This window comes from Bombus flavifrons, chromosome 7, assembly GCF_040668555.2.
Source record: "Bombus flavifrons isolate JBK064 chromosome 7, iyBomFlav1_principal, whole genome shotgun sequence".
Classification (NCBI taxonomy): Eukaryota; Metazoa; Arthropoda; class Insecta; order Hymenoptera; family Apidae; genus Bombus; species Bombus flavifrons.
In genome coordinates, this window is record NC_138448.1 from 12,399,425 (window position 1) to 12,419,695 (window position 20,271).

General features: G+C 41.2%; 2 protein-coding genes across 2 annotated transcripts; one reads left to right on the forward strand and one right to left on the reverse strand.

Annotated features, from left to right (window-relative positions):
• The first annotated feature begins 334 nt into the window (after positions 1 to 334).
• Positions 335 to 1,956, forward strand: LOC138182076 (DNA ligase 1). The gene is made up of 3 exons (XM_069117618.1): positions 335 to 477; positions 563 to 694; positions 868 to 1,956. The coding sequence occupies exons 1-3, from the start codon at positions 473 to 475 to the stop codon at positions 1,586 to 1,588; spliced, it is 858 nt and encodes a 285-aa protein (XP_068973719.1). The 5' UTR covers positions 335 to 472; the 3' UTR covers positions 1,589 to 1,956.
• Positions 1,768 to 19,924, reverse strand: Cubn (Cubilin). Its single transcript, XM_069117609.1, has 52 exons — positions 19,769 to 19,924; positions 19,536 to 19,665; positions 19,262 to 19,447; positions 19,120 to 19,161; positions 18,896 to 19,036; positions 18,713 to 18,816; positions 18,472 to 18,619; positions 18,148 to 18,390; positions 17,694 to 18,006; positions 17,310 to 17,629; positions 16,862 to 17,218; positions 16,637 to 16,790; positions 16,377 to 16,558; positions 15,626 to 16,289; positions 15,002 to 15,224; positions 14,610 to 14,927; positions 14,359 to 14,519; positions 13,936 to 14,268; positions 13,218 to 13,711; positions 12,746 to 13,138; positions 12,395 to 12,668; positions 11,696 to 11,929; positions 10,592 to 11,097; positions 9,977 to 10,190; positions 9,553 to 9,918; positions 9,282 to 9,475; positions 9,052 to 9,203; positions 8,779 to 8,967; positions 8,506 to 8,687; positions 8,170 to 8,382; positions 7,939 to 8,085; positions 7,803 to 7,878; positions 7,628 to 7,736; positions 7,401 to 7,560; positions 7,092 to 7,319; positions 6,785 to 6,858; positions 6,479 to 6,708; positions 6,006 to 6,206; positions 5,788 to 5,923; positions 5,229 to 5,565; positions 4,964 to 5,149; positions 4,683 to 4,839; positions 4,429 to 4,606; positions 4,081 to 4,323; positions 3,850 to 4,012; positions 3,564 to 3,778; positions 3,411 to 3,488; positions 3,226 to 3,290; positions 2,908 to 3,148; positions 2,664 to 2,826; positions 2,197 to 2,447; positions 1,768 to 2,101 (listed from the first exon to the last, which is right to left on the reverse strand). The coding sequence occupies exons 1-52, from the start codon at positions 19,834 to 19,836 to the stop codon at positions 1,988 to 1,990; spliced, it is 11,250 nt and encodes a 3,749-aa protein (XP_068973710.1). The 5' UTR covers positions 19,837 to 19,924; the 3' UTR covers positions 1,768 to 1,987.
• Between the last annotated feature and the right edge of the window lie 347 nt (positions 19,925 to 20,271).

Here is a 20,271-nt window from a genome sequence, read left to right on the forward strand (position 1 = left end):
GATAGCGGTTAAGCGAAATGTCGGAAACAGGACGAGAAAAATGTGGAAAATTCGCGAAGATATCAAGGATAGAAGATTCGTGCGTAGGATGTGAATAGTCGGTTTTGCTATTTCAGGCACAGGCTGTTCTAGGTCAAGAACGCACGATACGTTGAAGCGAGGAAGAGTTACATATTCGAACTTCGAACTTTCCGCGTTACGAATTTAGATCGCAATTATTCGTCCACGTATTGCCGATAGATTTTACACTGATATCGAGACCGATACCGTAAGAGCCATTCACGAACTGCCCGATCATCGAGCTGTGAGGCAAGCGTGTTTATCGAGATATGAATGAAGACACGGTATAAGATATAAGAGGACCGACGAACAGCAGTCAGTATTGCGCTGAATCTTGATTTCGGTCGTACGCGATCTCCAGACTCGATACGTATCATTAGAGGATCAAGAGTGATTCAATCGCGGAGCAGATATGCGGTGAGGAGAATATTTTAGTTTTCACGCGGTTTGGCCGCGTTAACGTTAGAAAGCGATTATTTTAATTCGTGGAACGTTTCTTCAGGATCTGGGTACTATTTACTATTTTGTTGATTGTCACGGTGCTCGTCTCCGATGCGTTGGCGAAGAAGCCTGGCAAAGAAGTGGAGTCGAAAAAAGGCCACGAAAGGAAAAAGAAGGATGTAGCGTATTCGAAGTGAGTTTGAAAAAGCGCAGTATGATGCACCGGATTGTATGCGTCGTGGCGTCAGTTATGCAATAATCGCTTTGCCCTCGGTAGCTTTTATCTGGTCACGGGTGACGGACGTTGCTTCTGCATCATTTCCTCGTGACTAAGTTCTGCTACGATGCTGATTTTCGTTATTTTAGGGAAGGAAAATGGAAGGATGGAGAGGGCAAGAACTTACAGCCGAGGAAGAGGAAGAACAGCGCGTCGGAGGAAAAGAACGCGGAGAGCTACTCTGAAAACGTTGTTGAAAATGAGGAATCAGGAAAAGGGCACAAGTCGAAGAACAAGAAACTGAAAGGGAAAGAAAACGCCGACCCTCGAACCAATTCGAAGTATGAGTCTAAGAAGAAAACTAAATATTCTGGTGAGTCTCAAGAAGTGCACCAGAAAGATTCCAAGAGGTTGAAAGATAAGAAATTGAAAGATAAAAAAGTGGAAGAACAAAACAACTTGGAAAATGAAAAGAAGTCAAAGCGGAAAGTGGAAAGTGAAAATCTGGACAAGTCCGAGAAGGTGACGAAGGAAGGTAAGAAGAAGAAGGTCCAGAAGAAAGAAAAACAAACGAAGATGGAGGAAGTAGAGGAAGCACCGTTGGAAGTGGAAGAAGAGCAGACTAAAGCGAAGTCGGTGTCGAAACAAGACAAAAAGAAAGCTGAGAAGAACAAACACGAAAAGAACAGGAAGAAGCGAGAGATACAAAATGACGAAGAACTAGATACGGAAACTCTGCCAGTTGTGGAAGAAGATCCGAAGATAGAGGAAGCGAACGGAAAGACGAAAAGCTGTTCGGTGCCTGAACTTGAAGAAGCGGAGGACAACGATACGAACGAGAATTGCGCGGATGAATGCAACGAAGCGTGACGTTTGAATAGTTAAACATGAACACATTCGAAAATATCATATTATATTATTCGTGATTTATCGATAGGATATTGAGAAGATCGTTGAATTAATTTCGCACGAGTCAACAATGCTCGGCGGTATTGGTTCTAGCCAATACGATATCATAATGAATTATCGACCAATAACAACACGAAACGTTGTACGAAATCTGATTTATTTCATCTCTACCCACATCGCACAAACATTACGTTATTTACAAATAATAGTTGTCGGACAATCGCCTTAATTCGTTTACCTTTTCAAAGCGCGCTACCATAAATATACTGCATTGTTAACATGCGAAATATACACACACTTTGATGGAATGAATATATTTATAAATCGTTCTCTGATGTTTGCACTCAAACGTCTCTTCTCTTAATCCTCTCGGCCATCGAAATTCGCTCTCCAACCGGTTCCAATATTGTTCACCGATGAAATAAATTTCACGATCACCCGATTGCTGCTGGCCACGAACGGTGCCGGATCATCCTGCACAGACAAATAAGAATTCGATAAAAACATCATTATCACCTTGCTCTTCAAATAGACTCAGCAATTGGTCATATATTCTGATATCGAATTACCCCTCCACAGTAAGTAGTGGCAAGAACTTCCTCTCCAGTCGATGTGACATCGTAGATTTTCACAACGTTGTAATCGTAAGAGCAGCTCTTCTTCGTGCCGATGTCGAATACTGGGAAAGTCAAGGCGGCTTTCAGGCCATTTGGTACGGTAATGTCCCAGACACACACCGTGTTATTGCGATATTCGTTGGGGTACATAGGTGACGTAAACGATCCGGCGTAATTAAATATACGACCACCGCAGCCACGACCTGTATGTGATTAATTATTGCATACAACAAATAATTATTTTACGGCGCGTGGTTTTTTCACAGAATTATACACCATTTCCCACTGTTTTCACTTGTTTCATTCCTATTTGCCCTTCCCACGCACGATACTTCCCACCTCCTATAAAATCTTTATCTATTTCCTAACTCGCTCAATATCGATTTTCAGTATTAATATCGGACACACTCTGTTCTCACCTGCGTCCGTAGTGGTATATGTGATGTCGTAGAACTCAAAGCTAGATGACCATTCGGACCGAGAATGTAAACTCAGCTTGTTTCCGGTACTGAAAATAGGACTGGGCACATCCATAGAGCACAACGACGCTACCAATTTACCAGTCAAATCACCATCGAACACCTAAGTGAACGCAACATGACCAAGTAGAAACAGAATCTTTGTCAGAGGATGTATAAATAGAAACGCGATTAGAACACTTGCTTGTAAGGAGCTCTTGGTGCACTCGTCCGGGTCGTAGAGCGAGAATTGGTTAAAATATAAAGAGATTGTGCGGTTTTTAGGTGCTGTTATCGTGATCCAACAATCAGTGATACCTTCGTGCACGATTCGACCTTGTTCCGCGGTGAAATTCCGATCGCACGTCGACTTGCTATATTCGAGTTTAAAACCTTTGTGACCAGTGCTAGAACCTTTGAACGTCACGTGCAGTTCGGTGCTGTAACTGTATCGACAAGAAAACTTAACTTTTTATGTTCAAGTTTTGTACGTTTGGATTCTGTTTGACAACTCGTTACCTACCTATAGAAATCATGAGGCAAATTGTTGCCACAGTATTTGTACGAAGTGGATGGCGCAAAACCGCCCTATAATTTATTAAACCATAAAAATTTGACAATATTAAATAATAATTTGGAAACAACGGTATACAAATATACATATAAAATTTTTCAATGTTATAGGTATTAAGAGATAAGTTTCATTACCGAATCATAAATTTCTGTCAGCATGTTTCCATTCCAAACGAAGTTCTCGCCGTAGCCCTCCTCGATGTACTTTCGATTCTGTATGAACATCGTTTCATGACGATACGATAACGATATTTCTGAACTGGATAAGTGATACGTTAAGCAACTTACCCTGCCGTCTATGATTTCAACGTAGTCATCTTCGCACTGGCGGGAGTCAGCCAAATCGAAGTCTAAAAATTGTATCCTTAGTCTTTCGGTGTATATGTCTTCGGAACTTATTGTCCAATGACACCTTGTATTCGGTTCGTAATTGTTCGGATAATTCGGCGAAGTCAGTGTAAGTCTCGAGTTGTTCGCTATTGGGGCGGCATAGGCACATAACGCTGGAAAAATCGAACAACCGTTAAGCATCGAGCATTTTCCCATTAATTAGTCGATATTTAATTGATTTCACCATCTAATGTGTCAAACGTGCCCTCGACGCCAGCTCCTTCGAGCGTACCATCGCTGACGAATCGTATCCACAGAGTGTTCGAACCGGATAATATAGGAAGCGGAGGTTGATTGCCACAGAATTTTCCTAAAAGCTGGCTAAAAGGTCCGGCGCCGTCGCGAACCTAAACGACGTAACAAGAAGTTAAAGACATAACAATACAAAAGTTAGAAGTAGATGGGAAAATTTTACCTCAAGAAAATCGCCAGTACATTCATTGTCGATAGTGGCATTTTTATTGATAGTTTTATTCTTGATATCCATGCTGTTGATAGTAAATTTGATAACTTTTCCCACTGATGTTATCACGTTCCAGTGACAATCTTCCAGGCTATCGTACGTCGAATCTTTCTGTGTCTTGAATGTCTGACTATGAGGAGTAAGCAAATGAATGACTCCGCCGCAACCCGCTGCCACACTTTTCACAAAAAGTACCTGAGATAACGAAACGATTTGAAAATTAAGCGATTCTAGAAGAAAATGGCTTGTAATACGATTAAAAAGACTGGAAATTCTAATTATAAACTACGTAGGAGTTACCTTTGCGGTGAAACCAGCATAGTGGCGGCTGTAATCCGCGTGGAACAAAACCCGCATGGAACTTGAGTTAGACTTTATGACTGGCAAATGTTCCGACAGATCTCCGCACAGTTTAGCTAGTCTATTCTGCTCGTTTTCCTCCAGGCCTTCGTAGATTGTCACGACATCGTATAAACAGCTGCAAGATTTATAGTGTTATCGTAAAATACCACTGTCACTATAATTCCTTTGAACTTGAATATCGGATAAGGTACCTGTAGCTGGACTCGAGTACGAAACTTTCGAAACGGAGAACGACACTCTTGTCTGAGGGTGCTTGGATTTTCCAGACACAGTCCGTCCCTCCGAGGTATATGCCATCGCGTGTTAAGAGCTTAATGTCTCCAGGCTCTGTTATCGTACCGCCACAGTCTTTCGGGATAGAAAGAAAAAAAGACATCGTTAAAAAGAAAAGAAAGAAAGAAATCGTTAAAAGACAAATTGAAAGTTTCGTAATTTTTTGACAGTATTGTTTATGATATGTGGCCATGAGTACCATTGAGATGATATTCGAATAGAAAACCGCTTCGTTGAATGAATCTATCGGTTCTGAAGATGATCTCTGCTTTGTTTGTCGCCTTTATTAAGGGTGGCTTATTCTCTCCGCAATAAACATTCTCCTCCATTACATACGTGTCTTCGTATGAAATCGTCACATTGTCGAGGTTACAGTCCTTGCGACCTATGATTAACGGAATCATCAAATGATGAATTTCAGTGGTATCTATCACGTTCTCTTAGTAGCATTTATTCCTGCTTACTGTGTTCGATCTGGAATTCCTTGAAACTGATTATTATGCTTTCTTCTGGCGCCACGATAGTATAATTACAGAAGAAATTTGGCGGATAGAAATTCGGATACGATGGCGATGTGATAATCTTCCGGTGAGAGGTGGCTTCGAAAACTCCACCGCAGTTCTCCTGCCAAACGGCGCGGAATCCGTCACCCTGGATCGCCTCGTTCGAATGGAAGATAACTTTCATACGATTGCTGGTCGAATTGAATGTCAACGGCGTGTTTCTACCGCAGACTTTCCCAAGATCCTTCCACATTCCTATGGAAGATTTATTCTTTGCGTCTGTCACCCAGTCGAACATCTACATCAGACAAAATATTCGAAAGATAAAATCTTCGACTATCTCGAATTTGCAACACGTCATATCCCTACTGGTTTCGTGTCTATCAACTGCTTCATTTCTTGCCACGCTGGATAACGATAATAATAAGGCCAAACATAACACACTATCGTTACTTTTCATGCTAACATGGAAACGGAAACCTATTGCACAATTTCATTACCATGCAAATTTCTCACGCACCTGTACGTAATCCTTCTCGCAGTTAGGGCTGCTCTCCAAATTGAAACGATCAACGAATACCAGGCCGACGTGATAGCCGTTGTCCGCTATTATTTCCCAGATGCACTCCGCGTTGTTGGGATATTTCGCCGGGAACCTGTAGATACACGAAGAATATGAATGAATCGCTCAATCAGATATTTCTCCGATTCATTTTGCGTTATCGTGTTTTCATTTACTTAGGGGATGATATTTCGCGACTGTTGCCATGAAGCGTGCCTCCACATCCGTCGTTCTCTGGTTCTAGGACGAACTCGAAGTCACTGGGATCCTCCACTGCTGTATATTCGATCCACAGCTGATTAGATATGCTGGTGATGTTATTAGGTTGCACGTTACCGCAGAATTTGCCGATCTCTGGCGAGAGTGGACCACCGTTCCTAAGAAACAAGCACATTAAAGAATTTGGAAGACGTGTAATCTTGAAACTAGAAGTATCGGAATGCTTTAGAATAACTCCAGTTCTTCTTTAACAGACACTTATTATGGTGTATTTTGGAGGATTTTCGGAGACTTTTGTTTGTAAAATATAGGTATGTGGACAAAGCTTTGTTTCTCGCACTAATATCTTTGATTCAAATTTCACATTTCAACCGTCGCTAGTTCTAGAGATTTACAGAGATTTACAGTATGTTATTTGTTTCCAAAGTACCTGATACTGATGTAATTCTTGTCACAGCCACCCAAGTGTAGTCTGTTGAAGTGGAGTTTGATCATTTCTCCATTGTCTGGATAATTTGCGTGCCAGACGCAATTAATAGGATAGGATATATTTTTAGGCGCCTGTATCACGTGCGTCAATCCGCTAAGAATGCCACCGCAAGGTTGCCATTCGTACTCGAGGGTGAAGCGCATCGGTGCTCCGAAAGTACTGTTCACTATCTACAAATTTCGAACAGACATACGCTATGTGCAAAATGTATGTAACACCATCGTGTTTCCTTCGTTTGAGACTTACGGTCAACTCGTTCATCAGTTTGGGACTTCTCAAATACACCGGTTCCGAGAAGTTGCCGCAAATCATACCGATACCTTGGAAAATAAAAATATGTTCCACCATTCGTCGAATTTTAATGTATGTGATATAACGTGTATTTATGTCTCACTTTCCTTCTAATCGAGCAAACGATACTTTTAACGTTTGAAATTTTTCTACAAACTTTTGGAATAAACCTTTTAAATTCAAAAAAATCAACAGCAATTCTTTCATATCTTCCTCGATTTTAAAAAATAGTCTAGCGATAGAAAGACAATGACAATCTTACCACTCAAAGAGATGACCCGGTCCCGGAAGCACTTGGTTAAGGCGTATCCACGAATTTCGCCAATTAGGCCAACCACCTTTATCGACAATGTCACTCCAAGATGACTGCTATTTATTAGACTGTTCGGTGCTACTATGTTCCAGAGACAGAAATAGGACGACTCGTTGAAGGGTCGATATTTTGGTGGTGACAGATTACCTTTGATTTCTTGTATCACTCCACCGCAGGCTGAAAGTTTGGATAACAATATTGTTCATCGGACGATTGCACTTTTGATCTATCAAAGGAATATTTCTTTCGCGAACGTACGAGGATTCGGTTCGGCACGGTACCGCAATTTGAAACCACGATAGCCTGGTGACGAATAATAACCGATCATCATGGTATTACTAGAACTTATTATCATTCGATCCGTTGAATTCGATCGTATCGTCTTGATCCTGGATTTGAAGCGGAAATCATTGTAAAACTGAAAAAAAGATCAGTTAACGGTTGAAATGGTAAAATGGTAAAAATTGTAAGGTCGTGATAATTACCGTTACTGTGTAACCCAGCCGTGACTGAATTCCGGGCATGATATCCAAGTCCTGTAATTCAGCAACTACATAATATCCTACCGGTAATTTAATTCTCCAGTCACAGTATCTGCAAAAGAATAGGAGTAGATAAAGTACAGAAGGTTTAATTTAACATAAATTTTCAATTGCGTACTTTGAACGCGTTGCGATATTGGGATAACCATTCGGCTTGATCGTGCCCGTCATGTCAGTGATTTCACCTCCACAGACTGCAATAAACATTATTTATTGTCGTTTCATTTCCATTTCGATTCTCATTTGGTACTCACTTTCTTGACTAGCGGTAAAGTTAAGATTGAAACCCCGGTAGGATACGTATTCGATATCATCGCTTATGAACGTCACTACCGCTTCGTTGGATGCCGTTTCGACGGCTTCGGGTTTCACGAAACCGCAATACTTGCCAATTTCGACACCTGATAAAAAGTAAAAAAAAAGGGGATGATCATAGGAAGGGTTCATCCGCGTTGGGTCTAACCTGTGAGTCTGTTTCTACTTACTCGTTTTATTCACCGGCATCACTTCCTGGATTTGCACGTAATCCTTGCAAGTATGGCGGTTAGGTAAGTTTATATCTAAGAACGTGAACTTCAATGTGTGATCTGCTGGAGCGATTATTCGCCAAGTGCAATTATGATTTTTGGCGTAACCCAACGGATAATTCGGTGATGAGATAAAGCCATTGAGACCTCTGATGATCCCACCGCATAAATCTATAAGAAAAGCAGCAGACTTTAGAAAATTATTTCAAAGGTGTGAATTTGTATGTATAACTTTGATTCACGAATGCAAAATATTTAGAACGAAGTAAACTGCGATATTACATATCATCTAACCTTTGATAGAGAGCACAGCTTTGAAACCATTCTTGGGCTCGGGGACGTCCGTGTAAAAGTGAACGTACATCATATTTTCGGTACTGACCATGCTGCTGGGAGCTGTGTCTTTACAGTATCTTCCTAACAGTCTGGAGTTGCTCGTTCCACCATCCCTGATTTCAACGTACTCCTTCTCACAGCTGAAATCCGTTTCCTCTCTTATTGTTCACGGAACTTGAACGATTTAATATAGCAAGTTAGCTGCTCACTGTTGGTACATCCAAGACTCACTTTAGGGAGGAACTCAAATCGAATCTTTCGATGAAATGGATGAATATCCTTTCTCTGCCAGGCGCTATTGCCGTCCACGTGCACTCGGAATATGTTGGAGGGATGTTCGGGTAATTCGGAGTGGCAATTTCCCACTCCTTCTGCTTGCTCGTCAGGTAGAATTCACCTCCGCAGTTCATGCTCACTTCGCTGAATAATTCATCAAATTTCTTCAGAAAATTTGACTTGACAGGTGTGGAACGTATTAATGGGTAAAAAAATAACCGTAATCACCTGTAGGTTAATTTAAAGTTGATATTGGGCTGAATACCGTGCGCCTTCACGTATAGGCGATTTCCGGTGGTTTGGAGAGGGGTTGGTGTTACGAAACCGCAGTATTTTCCAGCTCCAAGTAAAGGTGATGCAATCTCTCCACCATTTTTCAACTATAAAAATAATTAATCACGTGTTTCAAGGAATTAAAAGATTATCATTGACACGTTTAATATTGAATGCAAATTTACCATAAGAAAATTATTACTGCACGTCGAACTGGGATTTTTTATCGACATCTCAACGATGTTCACTTCTATCGTTCGCCCAGGCCTCACTGTGACCACCCACTCGCACGAAATATCCCAACTATGCGACTGCAACCTCGATGTAACATTATTGATCTCGATCACTCCGTTTGGTCCAGGTAGCTTACCACCGCAAGCTGAGTTACATCGACAATGAACACCCTATATCGTGAATAATGTCCTCGAATGCAAGAATACTTGAAAATATTTTTACCTTGGTAGACGTATGCGCTGAAGCCCGTTTCGTTCAAGTAGCTATCGGATTCGAACTTCACCGTCATCACGTTATCCGCCTCTATTGCCATCGACGTAGAATTCGATAGGCATAATTTTTGCAATAGATTCGCGTTACTCTCGTCTGTCAGGGCATTGCCGTTGTAAACCGTGACAAAATCTGCCACGCAATTGTTGCTTTCTTCCAGATCCATGTATAATATTCTAAAGACCAAGTGAGTTCCAGGTGGAGAAGTGAAAAGCCATACGCAACGAAGATTATCGGCATAGCCGTGCGGCCAGCCGGGCGACGTGATATGGTATCTACTGCTGTTCTGTAGAGCCACTTCCATACTGCACTCTGACACTGTGACAAGATACAGTGTTACGTTTTAATCAACAACATTAACGATGTTCGAACTTACGTTTAACAGCTTCATTTTCCGTATTGCCATCATCGGTGTTTCTTGGTATTTGAAGCCAATTAAGGGAGAACCAGCCACCATGTCGAAATACAAGGCCGACATCGATCGAAAATTCTATATTGACTACATTACCAGTGGACGTGACGGACTGAGCTTGATCGAAATTGTGAATTTCCAACAAAACTGGCGCATTGTAATCGTAACCATCGTACACCTGTTCAAAACACGTAGTCGTTGTTATGGATTCAAAGACTCTAGTAACCTCCGCGTTTAAAATTATACGTGTTAGATATGATGTATTTTTCAAATTGTTGAGGCCAAGGGTTGTTGTGCCATAGCTAGTGACTTGAAATCTTGTAGCTATCGCATATCAAGAGTTTGATCGCTTAGAAAGAAAGTTTAGGAATGGCAAGCGACCTACGGTTGCATTCCTTTAAAAAGGAGAAACATTGTTCTTAGAAGAACTAGCGACGGATTGAGGATGACAAGGATGGTTCCTGATAAAAGGACTGTGAGGAACGGTACTTTTGGAATCGTATAGGTGTTTGAATGATGTCGGGCAACACTTTTCCGTCTGCTATCAAATATTTGAAATATATATGTTTTTATATATACCTTGAGAGAGTTGATGCCAGTATCGAAATTGTTAATATATATATCCGTGATATCGATTCGAATCATCGACCCAAATTCGACTGTGATTCTCCACATGGTGTAGCTCTGTTTATAAGGAATCGGATAAAGCGGAGAAGTGATTGTTCCTACTGGTCCACTTAGTTCGTCTCCACCTATCACTTGGAAATGAGCTCTGAACCCCTTCCCTGCGCCCTCGTTGTCGCTTTTGAACTTGATCCATAATTTTTTCGACGTTTGGACTGGTTCTGCGTTGGTTCCGCAGAAAGTATTGATCAGCTTCCCGATACCACTGTCCTCTCGTATCTCCAAATAATCCATGTTACAGTCGTCGCTTTGCTGCAGATCGAAGTCGATGAAATTCAGGCGAAGTCTATTTCCGGGCGAGTTGTCCAGGATCCAGATGCACTCGGCGTTTAAGGGGTAACTGTCAGGGTAGTTCGGCGAGGCGATCTCTCCTTTATACGTCTTGTACGTTCCGCCGCATGCTGCAGTTCGATCAATAAGATTTAACGTTCGATAGAATTAGTTAATGGAAACTCAAATTTATCGATTTGACGAAATTGATCGATCTGTTTAGCATCGAAGCTCACGAAAGTATTCGAGCATTCGTGGACACATTTAACGAATATATTATCTGCGTCGTACAAAATATTTTGACATTTCATAAGCATCTATATTGGAAAAGCTTGAAACAAATTTGAAAATGAAATTTAAACGACCAATTATATGTTACATTAAGTCGCAAAATTCAGTGAAACTATCTGTAACACTTAATATTAACGTGACTATTCATGTTGCATACTAACTTCTTTTTAACTAAATGTATTTTTTTATTTGTAGTAAATATCTTGTAATTTCCATATGCATTTCCAGATTGGTTTCAAACGTTATATTGGTATCAAATGTATAAGTCACAGTGTCTCGTCACAGTGCATACAAAACCGCATAAAAATTCGCAGATTAGTTACTACGAATGCAGTATACATTAAATATTCAATGTGTCGCGTAATAAATCGTTTTCAGTATCGAAAAGTTTGCCAAGAAGATATGAGAAACGATAAAAAAAGCGGTCGCATCATTTACCTGAATCTAATACGGAATAGGTGAAGGAAAAGCGTGCTAACAATTCGTAGCTTGAGGTCACATGCACGGTAAGTGCATTACCGTTACTGGTTATCGGCAAGGGTACAGTGTCAGTACCAGCATCCCAATGGCCTCGAGATGGCCCATCCAAACCTTCGCCATCGAACACCTCTATATGAGTCCAGTCTACCACGTCTAGATCCAAATACGTGAATGTCACAGTGACATGATCGGCTGTTTCAAAAAATAGAAAAAAGAATTAATAATTGGAACACATATTACGTGAAAGTCACAGGGGAACAAATCTGATAATTCATAATTGCTAAAGTAGCCTTTTAATATTTTGTAACAGAAAATAGAAAGAATCAGTTAGAACCAAAAATAGCTGATAGACTGACAAAATTTCGTAAAAACCTATCGAGAATCGATATTTTAATATCTTGCAATAAATTATGGAAAGATCATAAAAACTAAATGGTAAGAACATTTTGGTAACACAGGATTAATTGACAACTGAATTAAAAACTGTATTTAAAAACTGTTCCCTTGTAAAAAAAAAAAAAAAAGTGGGAAACGTGACTTATCATCTTCTTTCTCTGCACATTTCAAAATAGATTAGTTAAAAATCTAAACAGATTATCTAAGGAAAAAGAAAGACTGTTTATGATGAGACGACTGTCTAATATGGCGGAACTTTACCTAGATCTTCGGCGACCAATATCCATGTACAGCTTCCATCGGAAAGAGCGTCGGTGGTGTAAGTTGCGTATGGAACGACGTACCCTTGATCGCGTACAATGATACGAGCGCCGCAGTCTTTACGATACCGTGCTTGGAATCCTTTCGCTCCTAATATTCTGTCTGTTCTCATAACAACTAACATCTCATTGCTGGTTGATTCGTAAGAGGGTGGCAGTTCGTTTCCGCAGTGGGTGCCTAACAACGGCGAGTCCGTTGTCGGCCCATCGTATATCTGTTACAAAAGTCACAATTTTCTATATCTTGTTCCATTTACTTCTTCCAACTTCAAACAAATATTTAATGTATAACCTGAACATAATCGTCGGTGCAATTCCTACTGTCCTCGATATCGAAGTCTAAGAAGGTGATATTAACGATGTAATTTTGATCAACTTGTATCAACCACTTGCAATTTTGACTATGCGGATAGTTTTTCGGGTAATTCTTGGAGAATATGATTCCTGTATCGGTGGTAAATCTGCCACCACAGGTGATGGGAACGCTTCTGTAACTGGCATTAAATCCACGGGTCGCATACGAGACGTCGGAATGGAACTTGACGAACATCTGGTTCCCGAAGCTGGTGTACACTACAGGTTTAGGCGAGTAGCAGATTTCGACTAATTTCGGTGCGCTCTCATCCTTGCCGCTGAAAATTTGAACCTTGTCGAAGTAGCAGCCCATCTGCTTCTCGGTGTTTATCTAAAAGAACAAGATTAAATACGCGAAAGATTTTTATTCGTCGTTGACTGTCGGAGAACGTTCATCTCAAGATACCAACATCGTGGAGAGTCAGTTCGATGCTGTGCGAGAAATCGACCTCGATCAACCATTCGCAGTCGACATTCGAGGGATAAGCGGACGGATATCCGGGTGACGTGAACGAGTCGAAGGGCCTTGTCAGATGTCCACCGCAACCATCGACAACCCATTCCAGTCGGAATCCGTTGGAATTGAGGAAACCGTCGGTGACGAATTTCAGGTGTACTTGGTGATCCGACGAATGAATTTTGGGTGGAAGGACGTTGGAATCACAGAATTTCCCGAGCTGCGTATGAGGACCACCGTCGTAACCTTCGTACACCTCCAGATAGTCATAGTCGCACGAGTTGGTATAGCTCGTCCCTTCGAGGTCAAAATGAGAGAAGGTGATGTTGATCTTGTTGCCTATAGGGGCGTCAATCGTCCAGCTGCAGTTCGCATTCTTCTCGTACGTGTACGGGAAATTGGGAGATTCTATCACGCCGTAGAAGCCGTGTAATGTGTTTTGGCATACTGTAAAAGGAATGCGTTTTGTTATATATAGATACATTCAATAATTACATAATGAATAATTAAGGTCCATTAGTTTATCACTAAACCTATGCAAGTAAAAAATTGGCAACGTGTAGGAAGAAACAATTTGATACACAATACACGTATATCGGCAGGTGTCGAGCACCGATGTAGATGGATCAATCAATCAAATTTTAACGCAATCGCCGAGGAAAGCGACTCACCTGTTTCATATTTCAGATGGAAACCGCGACCAGAATTCGTAAAGTCGGAGCGGAACTCTATGTTTAGCACGTTACTCTTCGACATAATGATTTTTGGATAAGGATATTGGCAGTATCTCTGGCCGTTTCGACGATTGTTCCCTTCGTATATCTCGATATAGTCGTATCTACACTTCGTGTGCTCCTCCAGTTGCAGATCGACTATTAGCAACCGTATCAAACTGCCCGCCGCCACCGCGATCGTCCATTTACATTCCGCCCGGTGCATGTACGGTTCCGGATAATTCGGAGATATGATGTCGCCGGTGACGCCGTTCATAGTTCCACCACAGCCTGAAACATCGAAGAAAACGATCTTCGATCTCAGAAATATTCTTTAGTTGGTCGTTAAAATTTGTGTCTTTCGAAGAATTCATCTTGTACCTATGGTCGTGCTGTCCCATTCTATACGGAATCCGCTGAACGATATCGTTTGGTCAGCTACGAATTTCAGGTACAATTGACTGGTCTGACTAATTATTTCCGCGGGGACATCGGTTTTACAAAATTTTCCGATCAATGGAGAAGTTGCATAGCCACCGTTCCTAATAAGAAGTTAAGCAAATCGTTTATTATATTAATTTCTTTTCAGGACATTTGAGTATATATTAGAACATTCAAAGTTTAAAGTCTACCTGATTTCTAGATAATCGAAATCGCAATTTGGATGATTTTCCAAATGGAAGTGCGTCACATTGAGAATCACCTTTTGCTTGCTTGGAGCTTCGATCACCCACGTGCATTCCCTTCTGTTTGGATAATTTTTCGGATAATTTGGCGATTGAATAACGCCCGTTACCTTAACGAAATGACCACCACAACTTTTCCTGGCGTCGAGGAAGAGATACGTGGCAGTAAATCCTTCGCGGGTTATCGTCGAATCGGAACGGAAAACCAAAGTCAATTCGTTGCTTTGCGTCATTATTATCGGCGGTTTGGTATCGCCACAAAAGCTATGAAATTGAAGAACAACATTGTTATTGACAATTTCAAATCGTCCGATCGTCATATGAAAATTCAAACATACGTTCCTATCTCCTCTTTGTTGGTCATGTAATTTTCGTATGCCTTGACATAGTCGTGTTGACAACGAATTTGTCTTTCTAAATCGAATGTCAACCAGGTGAGTTGCACAACATAACCTAGCGGGGCCTGTATCGTCCATATGCATGTTTCGCCGTTGCGGTAGTGACCGTATTCGGTGGTCGTCTGAATCGTTCCGCTGGGTTCTGTGTATAATCCTCCACATCCTTTGGAATAAATCATGTGTTAGGAATTCATCGAATAACTCGCAATCCAGTAGAAATTTAAGAAAGAAGCTATTCGTTTATTTTGGAAAATATCCAATTCGAAATTGTTAAACGCAAAGAAGCACTACCATTAAATCACGGATTTTCACGCATTTTCCGGCGCAATTTGAGGGCGCAAAAATGCACGTAATACGCGAAAGTATGTAAAATATTCAAAGTACTGATCCGGTTATAGTATTTAGTTATATAATTTAGATTCATTCGTTGAACGATTTTCGTAAAAGTATAAATTTGCACAAAGATATGCAGTTATCATCTACACAAAATTCCTTTAATTCCTCGGTATTCTTATATTTTACTTACTGTATATTGTATTGTACTGTAGTGTATATTACACTTACTGTTTGTAATCGTCGTGTAATTCGCTCGGAAGTGGATTTGACTATGGACCCAAGTCTTGGACTGATACTTGAGCAACATAACATTTTGTGTGGAATAGAAGTTTAAACCGTCGGAGGATACGACAGCGTTACAAAGATGAGCGAGACGCGGAGCGTTCTCGTTGGGGCCGTCATACACATCGAGAAAACTTGTCAAACAAGAGGGTAGCCTGTTTTCTCCAACCATCGTGTCGTCTTCAAATGGCCAGTTGTATGTATCCCGCCAGTTGTATCTCTCTGGCAAGTTGAGAGTGGAAACTCCCCAGTGATTCCAATGATGAAATCTAATCGGTCTCAGGATTCTATATGGAATCCTCGGCTGAGTACTAATATTCATCTCGAGCATATTTAGTACGATTCTTTTGTTAGGCGGTTGCTTGATCTCGTAGACACAGTCAACGGTATCAATCCCGTCTGCAGTCATGGATGATTCGATAATTGCTGAATCGTCGGTGAATAGCTTGCCACATACTGTGTTATAGGAGAGGGTGAAGCTGCCATCTGAGTACATTTTAGATGTGAAGATGATCAGCAACACGTTCGTGCTCGACTTTATCGTGGGCGGAGTCATAGTACCACAGTATCGTTGGAGCAATGGAGATTCGCTGGTGTCTCCATCGTAAATCTGATAAAAAAATGAATAATGTTAAAATATTTCTATCTTACAAAATTCATTTTAGAATTCGAAAGTGAAGATTGGGAGAGAAGATACCTCGAGTTTTTGCATTCGACATTCGGTATCCGAGAGCTCTAACTTAGGCCAGGTAATTTCTATCCGTTTACCAACAGCCGTTTGGATTTTCCATTCGCATTCTATATCTCGAATATTTGTGATCGTAGGACTACTAACGGTACCGGTAGGAGTGGTATATACGTCGTTACAACCAGGAACGCCTGAAAAAATGGCGATTTATAATTTTGGATGACTTGAAGGAAGTAAAAGTTCGAATTTATTCTTGAAATTTCAATTACCTTCGATGGCAGAGTAATGAATTTGGAAGCCAGCATCTTGTCCAGCACTGTCAGAGTGGAAATAAATTACAGCTTTGGAAGCTGGCACGACAAGAGGCGGCGGATGAGTGTGATTACAATAAAGCCCCAGTTGTTCGTTATGTATAGTGCTGATCTGTGAACAATCGACAGAAATACGAATATATTTATATGAACGTGGAGAGTGACTCGACAAATCACGCTTACCTCGAGGAAATCGGCTTCGCAGGATGGATGCTCCTCCAGCATCAATTGCCCGAAATGAATCTGTATTCTCTTTGAGGATTTAACGGTAATCGTCCAGTAACAGTCTCTGTTCGGCGGATACCTTCCCGGCGATCCGGGGGAACTGATCGTGCCGTAATCATTCGTCAAAGTGCCTCCGCAAACGGGCTCGATACTATTCCATTCAAACGCGAATCCGTCGTGAGATATGCTGTTATCCGAATGGAACCAAAAGTACAGAGAGTTGTGAGAGGACACGATATTTCCATTCTTGAGGGGGAAAGTGTTGCCGCAAAATCTGCCAATCATCTGACTACCGGCGTTCCTGCCGTCGTGTATCTGAAACGCGTCATCCAATTAACGGCTTGATCGACGATACGAGTAGAATATGACGAAAATAAATGGAAATATAGATCGATCGACGTGATACCTGTAAAAAGTCGTATTTACAGTCGGTCGAATGTTCTAGGTTGAAACGGGTGAACGTGACGTTCAACACGAGCGAACTGTTGGTGACTAGAACCCAGGCGCAGCTCAGTCCGTGCTGATAAACGTTTCCACCGATCGGGAACTCGAGATGTCCCAAGGGATTGCGCGACACACCGCCGCAGGTCTGCCGTGGCGTTTCGCATCTGTTGCCAGTGTACGTCGATGGACAGTCGCAGGTTTGCACGCCGTTAGAAATCACGCAGACACCGCTATTTTTACAGGGATTCGGTACACATGGATCTCTGACGTCACACGTGCTCCCTGATATAATTCGAAATATTATTAATCGTTGGCTAAATGGCAATTAACAATAATATATTCTTACCGGTGTATCCAGCATTACAGATGCAAGTGTAGGTGGTGCCATGGATAGTGCACTTTCCGTGCACACAAGGATTATTAGCGCAAGGTGAATGAGCAGATATCTCGGTCGATTGACAACCGTTCGGGCCGAGTCCATCGCCCACCATACCGGCTGGACAACGACAGATCACGTAGGCGCTCGTGAGAGCTGGATTCTCGATGCATGTGGCTAACGGATGACAACCGCCGTTGTTGATGGCGCAGCTACCAACGTAGACACAAGTGACACCGTCACCGCTGTACCCTCTGGGACAGGGACCGCACATTCTTGAACCCTGTTTAACATTCATGTATATTCTAGCTCGTTCAAAAATTTCTTCAATTTATCCCGCCGTACATTGATATATACGATATCTCAACATATACTTTATTTGACAAATACTATTACTGGTACTGGCATGAATTTTCTAAATTACCATGGTATTGATACATTGAACTCTGGGAGCTGTGCTGCAACCTCCGTTGTCGATCATACATTCGTCGATATCCGCACAATAATAACCATTCCCTGAGTATCCTTGAGGACAAGAATCACAGAAGAACGTTCCGGGAGCATTTCGACAAGCAACCCAAGGATTCACAGAACACGGTCTATGGTTTTCGGAGCATTCGTCCACGTCCTTGATACAAGCTGGATTAGTACCCTCGGATTGCCAACCCTGAAAGAATACAAAATTTCGATTGCATACAGGAAACGATGAAATTACGATAGATGAAATTAGATGTTTCGTGGTATATACTTGATCGCAAATACAGGTGTAACCAAGTGGAGAACCTTCTTTGCTAACGCAGACACCGTGACCACATAGTTCGTTGGAGTTTTCTGGTTTGCAAATGGAAGACTTCTTCGTGCAATGGAGACCGTACCATCCTGCTGTGCAATCGCAACTGAAAAATAAATAAAATAAAGTTAGTAAACGTAGAATATCGTAAAATACTGGTGTAACAGTTTCTCATGAGAGAAACAAACTGTTTAAGAACCTGTATGATCCTGGAAGATTATGGCAGGTGGCTCCATTTTGGCATCCAAGATCTGTTCCTAATAGTCGGATGCACTCATTTACATCCACGACGCAATTTGGACCCTATGGCGTGCACGTAAATAAATATTTATATAAAAAACTTAGAAGAAATAGTTAACTTCGTTAATATTTTACTATTTACCTCCCAATTTGATGGACAATGACACTGGTATCCTTCGTAAAGATCCTGACACGTACCACCATTCAGACAGGGATTGCTACTACATTCGTTTGTCTTCAGCTTCAATTCTATCGATTTTACTTTCTCTTCTATTCGCTTTACCTAGACATATTTCAACAGTTATTTAAATATTCTCTGCTAAATATACGTCATGCAAAATATTTAGTCGGAACTTTTGTACATACTCGAGCCATCATATGAATTCTCAAGTTCATTCCAGGTGTAGACTGCAAGTGATCAATTGAACGAAGTGTTAATTATTAAACATCGGTTAAGTTCAACAAAATGATTCGTCGTAAAGAAAATCTTATTTCAAGAGATACTTACTCGATTTGCTGATTGAGCTCCAGGCTGCAACGTGCTATTTCCTTCTCCAAATCCTCTCATCATGGCTATTCTTTTCTCCAAACCCTCGGGACCCTCCACAACCTGTATCAATCGTTGTAAATTCGATTCCACTTCGCTCAGGTATCCCATTCTCCATCTTTCGATTAAACGTGTCGCGCTTACCGCCTAAAAAAAAAACGAGACGAATTACGTCATTAACGAGAAAATCAACCGTACCACTGTTCAGTTCTTGAGGAAAATAGTGTCTCCATACAGCGTTCGCGACTTCAAGCAAATTAATTTCGTTCACGTTTAAGTGGCCATCTCCCAAGATCTTCAGGGTGATGTTCTTGTCCTTCGCAGAGGAAATGAACAGATTTCCGTCCCGAGACTCCAACACAGGCCTGGAACGCGTTAAAAATTACGTTTTATGCAATGTGGTACAAGCAGAAAGTTTTTTTTCTTTCGGATGAAGATCGGATCTGGCGGAAATTGTGTTCTCCAGACCTTTCGTCCATCCATGCCGCGCAGAATCCCAACCAAGTCAACAGCAGCCATTGCGATCTCGTAGCCATGTCGCTACGATGGTTTGAAGCGTACGCGATCGAATTTTTATTATAGCATCTCTTGCCGGATGCTACACGTGATCTTTCTCGTTTTGAAGTTCGTCGAAGACTGCATCGAATGGTTAGAAACGATGGATATCGTCGGTCAAAAGTGGGCGTATTTCAGTACACTTATCGAAATCCACCCAGTATCGGTTACATGTTCATTGTTCGATTCGTTTCTTTTTTTTATAACATAGTTCGTTTTACCAAAAATGTTCGTTTAAGAATTTTATTTTCCCAATTTAAGTTTGATAAGTTCCTTTTAACTGTCGTTAGGACACTCACTTTTCGGTTTCTTCCGTTTAAAACTTTCTTTATCTCGCAACGTATTTAAACGTATATGTTGTTTTTAACCGTACAGAGGATTTTTAAATATTTTTTTAACGTATCGAAACATAAATA

What these genes read in the sequence shown, in the direction of transcription:
- LOC138182076 (XM_069117618.1), top strand. An exon ending in AAGGATGTAGCGTATTCGAA is followed by an intron (nt 695 to 867) that starts GTGAGTTTGAAA and finishes TCGTTATTTTAG; the next exon opens with GGAAGGAAAATGGAAGGATG.
- Cubn (XM_069117609.1), bottom strand. Translation starts at nt 19,836, where the DNA reads ATGGCTACGAGATCGCAATGGCTGCTGTTGACTTGGTTGGGATTCTGC. An exon ending in CCGTGCCGAACCGAATCCTC is followed by an intron (nt 7,320 to 7,400) that starts GTACGTTCGCGA and finishes CCAAACTTTCAG; the next exon opens with CCTGCGGTGGAGTGATACAA. An exon ending in TTGCCTCATGATTTCTATAG is followed by an intron (nt 3,149 to 3,225) that starts GTAGGTAACGAG and finishes TTGTCGATACAG; the next exon opens with TTACAGCACCGAACTGCACG.